The sequence below is a fragment of the Oenanthe melanoleuca genome, chromosome 1A, assembly GCF_029582105.1.
Source record: "Oenanthe melanoleuca isolate GR-GAL-2019-014 chromosome 1A, OMel1.0, whole genome shotgun sequence".
Classification (NCBI taxonomy): Eukaryota; Metazoa; Chordata; class Aves; order Passeriformes; family Muscicapidae; genus Oenanthe; species Oenanthe melanoleuca.
Window position 1 is genome coordinate 42008745 of NC_079334.1, and position 12620 is coordinate 42021364.

The window sequence follows — 12620 nt, forward strand, 5'->3', positions numbered from 1 at the left end:
CTCTCATAATACTTTTTAAACCATCTCTCCCCATTTCATCATAGAGGTTCTCATTGCACATCTTAGCTGATATATTGAGGTGATTTTTCCGATTTCAGTTCCAGAAAGAAAAGTATTTTCTTCCCCCAGTCAGTGAAAACAGTTTGTGCTGCAATCTCATCCAGAATCAGACTGTTCCAGAGAGGAAGTGTCCATCTTAGACACTCCAACAGTTTACACATTTGCCATCTGCACTCAAAGATCTTCAGTAAGAACATGTTATTTCTAGAGTCCCACTTCTCCAGCACATCTGACACCCACTCATTCACACCATTTCCAAGCAGTACATCATGTCAGAATGCAGAATTGCTGCATAGTTACTTTCATTTATGTGCTACTCTGACTTCATTTTCTAAATACATGTAACCAGGATATATCAAGATCTGCTGCATAAATATCATCAAGAAGCAAATAACATTTCACGTGAAAAAGAGCAAAGGAGAGTATGAGAACGAGGAAGAGAAAATAGGGGACCCTCAGTGTCATTTATAGCTGTATGGCTGCTTGAAGCTACAATACACATCAATCAGACAAGATTTGAGTTGCAGGAAGACATAGCTTCTCTTACAGCTTGCCTTGACTTCTACGATATTTGGAAAACAGAATTTCCCTTATTAATATTTGATATGACCCTTTCTGTATTTTTAGATGGGATCCAGACTGCAAGAAAAGTGTACAAGGTCACAAAAATTAGCTTGTGTATGAGTTCCTAAGCATGGATATTTAAAAAAAATAGCTGTGAAAATGTAACACTTATTGGAAAGCACTCCCATTGCGTTTGCTTGCCATTGAAAGATGTCAGTAGCTGCTTTGGAGAAACACTAGGAGATATACTGGGGCCCAGCTTTGGGGTTTGCATTTCTTACCCTTGAGCTCTGAGGTAGAGCTAGCTGTGGCCTTCTTCAAAAGCCATCCAGAGGCTTTTACTGCTAGATATACTAAGCACATGTTTTAGAGCCAAAAAATGGTCATCAACCAAGGTAACTGCTGCAAAAATGAGTTGAAGAAACTCCCTGGATGGGAAACAGACAGGGATGAAGTAACACCTCTGGCAATGCCTGGTCAGAACTGAAATGACAAAGTAACAGGGGAATACAAAAAAAGATCAAGCTTGAAAAGGCAGATAATTATAATCTAGAGCATATGAACAGATGGCAACACCGTCAATCAATGAATAAATAATAGTGCAATCTGACTTGATGGGATGATTGGATGAACTCAGATGACACCAGGCACACTCCACCTTATATAACTAAGTGGCAGTCATGAAGCAGAGTAGGATATGAGCACATTCATGCCCCAGAAAGTGGAAAAAACAAAATTAGCAGGTCTCATATGACTGGATATATTTGGACTGCTAATGTGCTGATGAATTTATTTGTGGTTATCATCTGGAGATAGAGACAGTAGCTACAGAATGTTTCTGCAACTGGACTGGCCTCTAAGAAAAGGAATGAAAACCAAAACAAGATACACAGGTGAACAAGAAGGGCAACTGGCTTTTGTATGCCTCTCTGAATGGAAAGAAACACTAATAATGTTGTTAGTCACATTTTTCTGCAACCCTGGCAAGTGAGTTTAGGAACAGGTCTCATCCATTTTGCTCCTTCCAGTTCATGTTTCATAGTTCAATTTCATTTCCACTACTCAAGAACAGCAGAATTGTTATCTGTATGGCACTTCGGATGCTGCTGCAAATTCAATTACAGTTGTATTTTGTCATTTGATATGCCAGTGGAACAGAAACAATCAAGAAGATTGACATGGATCATAATCTAAATTGTCATGCCCAATCCTTGACAGAGGCATGAGTTAAAAAAGGTGCCAGTCATTCAAGATTCCTGACTCTTCAAACTACCTTGTAATGTGCATCAAATTGGATTCATCATTGCTTGCAAATAAACCAATACACTATTTCTTGCTAAAAAGAATTTCCTGGATAGAAGAATTACTTACCAAGAATCATGTAAATTTAAGTGTGAACATTTTTGTCTATTATTTTAGTCTAAAAGTTAAATACAAAATCCTGGAAATTTATTATTTTTAATGATGATGTTATGTTTTCTTTCAACATAGATTTTTATACTAGCATCCTTCCCTGTACTAAAGTAGCCTTCATTTTTTAGTCAACTATTATTTTCTTTTCTATGTATTTTCACTGCAATAATTTAGTGTACCTGATATTTTCAGCAATATGACAGTATTTCCAGCATCAACGTTTCTCACTTTGTGTGAACATGCCCTAGCAACACATACATTTCAAGATTAAATAAAATAAAGAGGTAAATTAATCTAGTTTCTGCAGAGTGGTAATGAACCCTTCATTACTCTAGGATGTTGACATAGATGGTTACATCTCAGCAAAAGAGGACAAGAATAACATTCTCTCTTAATGGATATAAAGAAAGCACTTCGAAATCATTGTATAGCTTGCTATCCTACTCTACAAATAAATGTTGTTTGTCATGATCACAGAGGCAACAGTCAAAAGCAAATATCTCCAAATACTTTTAAAATTCTTGCCAAGAAATTACAAGCCATTAAAAATGTTTTAATGGCAATAAGTAAACACCTATTCTTATCACAAAAATTAATAAAGAAGAAAGTACACAAGACATATTCTATAGGTATCAGGTATCTACCAGACAAAAACAGCAAGTGATGAGTTTATTAGCATGTAATGCATGGGCTTCATTCCTTCACCCTACACTGTAGAGTGTATTAGATTGCTATGCTTGTATTTTATAAAGAAACACCAGAACAGCATTTACAAAGCCAAAATGAAGTGTCAATTGAGAATATATTTGGGCCAGTTGAGTAATTCTATCCTAAACTACAGCAATTAGATTGTGTCCACTGTTTGTGCAGTAGGGGATAAAAAAACAAAGGTGTTTCTCAGCAAGACCAAGAGGGGCTCAGATTCAAACAATTACTTTAGCAGACATGTGTCTCTATGCTCAAAATTATGATTCAACAATTCCATCTAATTATGAAAATATCAAAAACTTCTGAAGGGGCCCACTATTCAGCCAAAGGAACCCATAGACTACATAAGATTTCAGGAAAGGGAGGTTATGTATCTACAGCTGATGTTCTCTGAAACATGGAATCCAGGCCCATGCTCAGAATATAGGTCTACCACAAGCAGTGACATTTCTGTCTTTGAGATAACAGCAACAGCCATCTTCAGGCTGTGCTGAATATTCTGCTATATGCAAGAACATGCAAAACAAAATACTCACAGCTTAATTTTTTTTCACCTGCAAAATGATGCCCATACCATTAGACAAAGAGGTGTTGAGGAAAAAGGACAGAGGAAAGTAATGATGAGGAAAGATGAACATGAGGAAATAAGCTCACTGTCTTCCACTGATAAGGCAGATGAAGATGGCTCCATACTCTTTCACACATTCACAGCCCCTGAGCTGTGACTTTATCTTTGCTACAAACAGCACTTTCAGGGCCAGCCAACATCGTTAGAATACCCCCTTAATGGCAGAGGGAATATCTGAGGCTGCAGAAGGAGTGCTAAGTGGCTGGCTCTGTAAACAACAGGAATGGAGATTTTTCAGAACAGAATTACTGAATGAGGTCAACAAAACTCATGGATAAAGGAGATGTGTTTGAAATAGGCAAAGCTGAATTTTCTAATAGCCTTTTGAAAAATTCCTCGTCGCAGGCTTCTATGGAAACTCAACACTCAGAGCTTTAGGGAAGGTCTTTATGTTGATAAATAACTGATTAAAAGACAGGGAACAGAAGGTAAGTAGGTTAGCCAGACAGCTCTAGCAATGGAGGGAGGTCATTAGCAGAGTTCCATAGGGATTCTTGCAGGGGATGCAGTTATTCATCATATTCCTAAGCAACCTGGGAAAATGGATGAGCAGTGAGGTGAGAAAGCTTTATAATGATATTAACTTATGCACAGTGAAAAGGATGATGGCTTGCTGGATGTGAAGAATTAGGATAGGTGCTTATGGAAGAAAGTCCCTAGAGGATAAAATGGCAGATGAAATTCTTCATAGTGGAATGCAAAGTGGTGAAAAAAAAGAGCAAAAATCTAAGATCAAGAGTCACTATATACACAAAATTGCATGCATTTCAGGAGAGCATTAGAGGACCCTACCACATACTATTGCCTTGTTCTTACTCTCCTGGGTGGCTTCTGCTTATAGTCACATTTTGAGGCAGGACACTAGTCTGGATGGATTTTTGGGCTGCCCAGGTGGAGGAACTGGGCTGTTTTGCAGGTATAGCCTGAGATCTAATATGATGCATGTGACAGCAAACATTATGGTTTAGAACTCTACAGATTTACTGTGTCCTTGCATGGCAGTAACCATTAACTTAAACCTGTCAACTACTGATGTTAATAGCATTAGGAATCCTGAGGAAAGTTTCAGTCCTTTAGTGTGTTTACAAACCAGCCCCAGGCCCCTCTACTGGTTACACTGGAACTGCCCAGATAAGACACGGTAATCACACAAAATGGGAAAATACAGAAAGTTTCTTCACCAAAGGATGAAGACAAAAATATTTAACAGAAGAATGTGAATTTAAAAAAACATGGACAAAATCTATTTCTTTCCCAACTAGTAAAGCCAGAACACAAAATGGTGTGAGGTTTTCCCCTGGAATTATAAGGCTGAAAACCTGGAGTTTTTGCAGCTAATGCTGAAAATCTCAGAGAACAGAAAATCTTTCTTGCATAAAATCAGATAATCTTTATCAAGGGGCGCAGCATTCCACCAAAAGTATTTCAGAATGTCACCTAATGAAGTGACTCCTTTCCCTAAAAGACTTCACAGAAGCCCAGGCAACTTGTACATATATGGGAGTCACTATCCAGTTCCACTAATGAGGAAATGGAAGTGTAGATTCACTACTCAGTACAGACCTTTTGAAATCCCAATACTAATTCCTGACAAAAAGTCTTAGGCAGAAGGTCTCTACCTCCATATCTATTCATCCATCCATCCAAGTGGATATCATGTGTCTTGGTCAGTACTGGATCAGCAGAACAAAAGTGATCTCTCACTCTGCCATCCAGACTATGCTGGAAGTACTGCTTCCTAACTTCCTGCTAATTCATCTGCTAAGATGATAGAAGAGAAATAGTCCCAGAAGTCTTCATCATCCCACACAAGGGAAAAGTCAAACTGAAATCAAGCAAAGGTGTCAAAAAGAACAGTCAGGAATTGCTACAATGATTCAGTTCACACTCATTGTGTCAAGTGCTCTGCTAAAGCACAGTGATGAGAAAATTCCTGGCTTCTCTTTTTAAAAAGAATATGCTGGTACATATGTGGTAAACACTAGTTTGATGAATAACAAACTAAAGCATCCCCAGAGTTTATCATTGTTTCCGATAACAAGAGCAGGCACACTCTCTGCTGCTCAGTGATCTCTCAAATGTTCCCAGCTCTCCCTAGCAACTAACATGGGAAAAGAGAACCTCAACTAAATTACCACTCAGAAAGAAGATAAATAGGGATAGGATCCCTTGTCAGGAGGATCAACTTGGTATCTTCATAGAGATCAGTACCAGACACTGGCTGAAGGCAACTGCCTCAGCTTCTGATAATTCTAGCAAGCAATGTCTAAGAAAGATAAAACAAACTTCTAAACTTTTAGATTCTTACACAAGTATGTAGGGTTTGTAGGCAGAAATATGTCTTTAATGCAAATGGCAATGGCAGTGGGTAAGCAAAGCCTTCCATGTGGTACAAGTATAGTTCACAGCTCAGGGCCAACCTTTGTAGAGTCCAAAAAGCCATCACCAAAAGGGAACAGTTTTGAGAGTCTGAAGCCAACACTGCTCTCTGTGTCACTCTTCAGTGCCACCCACTCCTGTAGCTATCCTCTGAGCATGCCCTACCCCACATGCTCAGGACTGTCCCCCTCACAAAAACACAGCTGCAGCAGGCTGCTCACCTTCACAGAGAGGCCACCCTAATCATCAGAGACTGCCCTCAAATCAGCTCCTTCCTCAGCCTGCTTCCACTTTCCCAGAAGGGAGCCATAATTGCTAGTTCATAACCTTGTCTGGTGGAATTCAGCCTTTCTTCCAAGGTGTCCTACTGTGCAAAAATCTATGGTGTCTGCCTCAAAAGCATTCTCCCTGAGGACAGTGCATTTTTCATGGGAGCAGGAGGGCATGTCAAAGCAGGTACAAGATTGCAAGATAGACTTCCATGGCTTCAAAGAGGGAAAAGTGCAGAGACAGTCAGTGTACTGAACCCATTCCCTCTTCAGAGACTTTAGAATATCTAACACTTCCTACAGAATTCAGCAAAGATGTTTATTAGTAGCAGATGCTCCTGTCCAGAGGTACAAAGGGGAAGGTTCTGTGCACCCATAGAATGGCCCAATTCTCATTCTTCACAATGGAAATAATATTGCTGATTTTATTAGAAATTGTGTCAGATCCTGTCACCAAACTAGCCAGTGAGCCAGGAAGTGTTGAGGAGAAAGTCTTACTTCTGCCCTTTCAATGCAAAACAAAGAGCAACACAAAATATATTTTCCCATTTCAATCACTTTCCTGATTCAATAAGCCACTCCTCACTGTCCTGGGGAGTATTGAATGAGCATTCTTTATTGATTACTCATTTTTAAAATGGAATCCCATCTGTTTTCTTTATGCTTATTCCCAAAGTTTCCAACTAAATAAGGCATAAGATCCTAATTCTGGTATTGTTCAAACACAGTGAAGTGAAGGCCACATTTTTGCTTTTATCTGCTGCTTTGGAGTCTATGGATGGATGGTTTCTTTAAAAAACTTCTTAAACATTAGAAAATATAAATACTGCTGTGAATGAGATGTGCAAAGGTTCCTTTACAGGTTTGTTTTTTCTTTTCTGTTTCGAAACAGGATGGGGAAACTTCACAAAATATAATACCACAGAAGACTCATATTACTTTGACATCAACTTCATGCTGGGCTTTATAAGCAGAAGGTCAAGCAAATTCAAATATAAATAACACAGCAATTTCTGTTCATATAGAATAAGATGGATTGTATAAATTAGATGCCACAGGAGATGATTTTCACCAATGTACATGCCCATGCACCAGAATACACATCCAATCTCATCTTTTACTAATTCAGGTAGAGACCTGAAATTGTAGTTTTGTTTGACGTTCCTAGGCTTAGCTGCCCTTGAACAGTGTCATTTCCCTTGCCTGGTTGATACACTCTGCCAAGATTTGCATTGCAGAAGCAATGTCACTATTCCCTTTCACTCTGAAGACCTAAACATGAATCACTACACCTCTTAACTCTCCTCATGCAATCAAAGCATGTCCCAAAACACACTGACCCTCCAATTCCATGTTCTTTACTCTTCCTGAAAGCTAACAGAACCAGACTAATTTAAGCAAACAGTCTCCTCTAATCAAACCATCTCTGCAGTTTCTCCCAGTCTCTCTCCCATTATTCAGTGATAATTCCATCTGCCACAGGAATCTGCTGTGGCACAATCCAATTGTGACTCCACTGCTGAGAGGGCTTTGAGTACCCAGAAAATGAACAGGATTCTCATGCCTTTTGCATCAACCATTTCCATGTTTTATACAGTGTTACACATAACAGGGTTTTTTTTATGGAAACAAGAAAAGAGGGAGTGAAAAAAACCCACATTACCTAATGTAGTGCAACTTGTCTTTAATCTATAACTGGAGCCCTAAGTCACATATGCATGGGGTACATGATATCTCTCAATTCAGCTTAGGTATTCTTTGACAGTGGAATAAAGATGTGGAAGGCAATGAGAAAAATGCAAGCTAAAGGTATTCAGAAGTATACACCCATGAATTTTATTTCCAATTCATAAGAAGTCCAGATTAATTGTCAGCATTAGTCAAGGCACCAATTCTGTGATGTCCTTACTGTAGAGCATATACAAATTATTTTCTCTGTACTTGCTTTTCATGGCCACCATTCCACAGAGTACAGTTTGTCTTGGACAAACCACAGACACATACTCCACAACATTCTGAAAAAATCCTTGATGCTTTTTTTATTCCCTTCTGTCTGTTGTACAGTATGTTTCAAATATGGTGGGGAGAAGACATTGTTAAAATACAATTGCTAAAAATGTTACTTACACTAATCTTAAAAACCTAATCTTCAAAAATAATTAAATTTACTTTTTATCACTTTGTGTTTAAGAAATGCTTTTTCTGAACAATTAAAATGTGAAGATGCTTTATTTTGTTCTGAAAAATTAGCTGTCATTTTCTGGTTCTCTTTTACTAAGCCGATCTTTGGCTTGCACATATTTCAGAAAAAAGCATTTAGAACAAGTATAATCCAAGCAAAAATTTTATTTTTCTAAATTTGATTTAGAATTTAAATCCTAAATTAGATACAAAATGAATCAGTTTCACATCAGACTACCTTCAAATGCTGACATGAAACTGGCTTGCTTTTCTTCTCTCATTCCATTGTTCTCTATCCCATCCTTCAGTTTAAATTTTCTTCTCTTTCTAATTCTTTTCATTAGACTTATTTATCTTTAGCTGTTACTCACTGTTTCACAGGATAGTAAATTGTGATGCTACTTCATAGAAAAGAAGGGCCACCATGCAGAAGAAAATGGCAAAATTCCCACTCACCAAAAAAAAAAAAAACACATCACTCTGACACATTTTAACAGAAACTCCTCTGGATTGTCAATTGAATACCTGCCATTATGCATTTGTTAACTTCTTACTTTTCTGGTCTCTAACGCTTGACTTAGAGAAATTGAGTTTTCTGTCCTCTCCTCTTTCCCTTGAAAGCAACAAACATATTCTTTTCCTTTTAAAATGTAATTATGTTCCTTACCATCCACGCTGTGACAAAATCTCCCATCCAAGTCCCAACTGCAGCTACCTTCATAAAATTTTCATTCCTGATGCCCATGAAGTCTGTTATAATGTATGTACTGTGGAAACAAGAACACAAATGTAAGATAAACACATTTGCTCAATGTAATTACAAAGAACTTGCATTAGTGACAAAATTTATGATTATCTGTGAAAGATTTCCCATTGCTTTCATAATAACTTTTCTGCTAGGTCTGAGTCTTGACATAGAACTGAACCCATATTAGTTGATTCCAATTAGAAATGAAAAGTGAATTTGATTTTGAAGTCCAGGCCTCTTTTGAAGGAGCTGAAATAACAGTTGGCAAAGACTTTAGGATTATGTAAAGCTTCTGGGAGTAGAAAATGCTTTATGCTTTTTCTCTTTTTCCTTTATACAAATAGAATTACAACATTCTTCAAATCAGTGACTTTGCAAAATCTTCACGAAGAAATATAAAAATCATTAAGGTATCTTTAAAAAGATAATTGAGCTACTCAACTTTTCACTCTATTAGTTATACAACCAGAGTTTTAACACAGAAGTGCAAGCAAGTTTTGCAAAATTTCAGTGAGATGTCACTGTTTTTAGATTTATACCATTTGTTTTCACAGATGTATTTTACTTAAATCCAAAATAAGCATTTCCATTCTGCTTAAATAATGCAACAGGTAGGATTTACAACCTCACTTGGCAATTTGACTTCAAGTTAACCAAGATGCTACAAGGACAATTAAGAAGGTAAAGTTACTTGCTCTGGATTAAAACCTTTCTGAAAAAAACCCACATTTTAATATACTGATGTCCTTTTCTAAAAGACTTTTATAGTGGTCAATAAGAGGTGACTCTCCTCAAGAGCTAATAATGATGATAGTGAACATGAATGGCAATTGTATTTTAACTTTACAAGTGATATCTCTGCTTTCAAGACACTTGTAAACATTTTTAATGTAATGTTATGCCTATTTAAGAGTGTGCATGACTGACAGTTGCATGGAAAAGTGTCCTTGAGCATTGTGCTAACCATTATTCAAATCTTACAATTATTACATACCAAATACTGCAATGTCTAGGGTAGACATAGAACAATAGATAGGTAATGTCTAGGATAACTGCATATCTCTGCAACTGGATCAGTGCAAACTGATTCCACTCTCTGGGCCAATTCTGTTAAAATCTAAACATCCGATCAAGAGAGAAGCACAAATCCATGGTATAATTTCTTAGAGACAATTTAATATGTTGTTGAGCAGAAATATTATTGCCAGTGAATACTTTCATGACATGTGAAAAATGTCCTATTGTATCAGCCCTTTTTGTTATACACATTATGACCTTTCAGCTGGTATATCACTAACAAAAACGCCATCTGTTTATTTTTTCTGTTGAACTGCATATAAATGCTGGCTCTGATTTTCTACTAAAAAAAAATTGATTCCAAACTATTTTTAATAATGTTCCATGTAGTTAAAAGATCATCAGTGTCCCAAATTTACCATGTTATAAATAAGGATGAAAGAACCCAAGGACAGAAACATCAAGCCAGCCTAAAGTCTCCCTGTTCCAATGTTCTGTCTCCAACAGAGGGCAACAGCAGAAACAAAGACTGAGAACAGGCAAGCACATTCCTTCCAGATTTATTCTCCTAATGCTTTAGAACTGGAAAATATTTGGCATGCCTCTTTTCCTGCCTCTTGGGCTTGCCATGCTTGTAGCATCTGTGAAGGCAGAAAATCAGCAAGCCTGCACTCCTTAAAGAGGTGTCATTCACAAAGAAGGCACAGCAATAAGTGTCTTCTGTAAGGAATGGCCCTCAAAGGCAAAGCACATCTTAGTCTTCTCCAGCAGTGGGAGACACATACAAAACCCTAGAGCTCTCACCTTTTCTTATGGCACTACACATTCCCATATGCATTATACATGATTACAGCAGTGCAATAAGCAAACATTTGCATAACACCCCCACAAAATGGGCCACTTGGGCAATGCCTATAGCCCTGGCATGTAGAGCAGAGCTGCCACAGCCACCCTGGCAGTACAGGACACAAGGAGGGCTCACCAAAAAGGCTGAGAGGTCATTGATTCCTGAATATGGGTATTACCTAGCAGAAAAGAAATCAACCCAGACATAAGCGATTCTTTTTCATTTTTCATCTTTTTCAAATTGAAATTCTCAGTGTAATCACTTGTTTTTATGAACGTTATAAATATTAGAATGCTTATAATAAGGTTGAATGAGCTGGATGCAATACTTAAATACACAGAAAGGCCTTGAAAGCATCACATCTTCCCAACAGTTCATTTCGGCATTTCAAACATGAAAGCATCAAAGAAGCCCAGTATAAATTGTGCATTCCAGTCAACAAGTAATTAATGCCTCAATTAAGTATGCAAATTGACAAAACTTCAGTTAGTGTCAAAATAGCATATTGTTGTAAAGAAACTCTTAGGAATATAAGCTGTGCATGTTTTAAGGGCATTTACTGTTTAAAATACAGCTACAACTTTTTATGAACAGGAAGAATATTTTTAGCTTGTCATTTTATTAGAAATAGTAATGAAATACATTGCTATTTCATTAACTGTTGGCATTATACCCTATGTCTTTTATGCTCTCTGCAGTATTGTTTTTCTTTCAAAACACAAAGAGAAACTGACTATTTTAAAATAGGGGTTGGGGTCTTCCAAAAATTAATTTAAGAAAACAAAAATTTAACCCTCCAGTTTTCATTTTCAGGTTTTAGTTTGAACAGAAATAAGAACACTTGACATATTAAAAACAGACATGTTTTCCTGATGATACTAGCAGGATATATAACAGTACCAAAAGTAAAATTAATTTTGTTGTGGAAAATCCTCACATTTTTCTAGCTTTAGCTAGTGATTAGAGGAGGTTTTTTCAATTATTCAGTCTTTTTCCTGGCTAGGACCCATGTCTGCACCTTGCAGGAGGACTAAGGTCTGCTGGTTTTCCAGTTAACTGTCATGGCCAGCCCAGATTTACTATAGCTTGTCAAAAGGCTTCTGTTTGCTTTGCCATATGTGTATTCTGCAGCGAGGCACAGGCATAGCACAGGCATGAGCAGCACAATCTAAAGAAACAGAGTGAAAAAAACACAGCAGTTAAAGCCCAGAGTAAAAAGCTGAGGAGCCAATACTTGGGAATATTATAAATAAAGGATAAATTTGTGACTGGGGTTTGGGAGCCTTTCACAGTAAGACTGGAAGGTGTAGCTCCAGGGAAACTGCTGTTAACACTCCAAAGTTTAAGGAAGGTAGACCAACATTTTAACAGAATAGGACAAAAAAGAGGAATCAAAAGACAAAGGGGACTTGACAAGCACGGTTCTAAAAAAGATTTAAAAAAAAAATCATAAGTAACTCTCTACATCCATGTTGATGCAAAAGGTAAATTAATAACCATGAGTCAGTAAAAGACATATGAACCCAGTGTATTTGAAGAGTTTCTGGAGTTAGCAGCAGTGTGCACAGAATGGATAAAGAGGGAGACAACCACACTAGCCCCAAGATTTTGTTCAAAGGAAGATTTCAGAGCATTTTTTCAAAGAAGGGTGACACTGCTAAAATGACATACAGTTGGAAAGCAAATGGAAGGTTTTAAAATTTACACTGGATTAAGATGCACAAGTCACTGTGGTGATATCAACACTGTTCCAAGCACTGGAAAAAATGTCATGACTGAGACTCAGTGCTGAGTTGGTGTTTTCTT

General features: G+C 37.4%; 1 protein-coding gene across 3 annotated transcripts in view; it reads right to left on the reverse strand.

Moving 5' to 3' along the window:
* The window catches only part of TMEM117 (transmembrane protein 117), a 172525-nt gene that overhangs the window by 93006 nt on the left and 66899 nt on the right, over window positions 1-12620 (reverse strand). For all 3 annotated transcript variants that reach the window (XM_056481878.1, XM_056481877.1, XM_056481875.1), the window contains one exon: window positions 8870-8969. In XM_056481878.1, the coding sequence (XP_056337853.1) occupies window positions 8870-8969 (100 nt within the window). The remainder of the gene's footprint in view (window positions 1-8869; window positions 8970-12620) is intronic.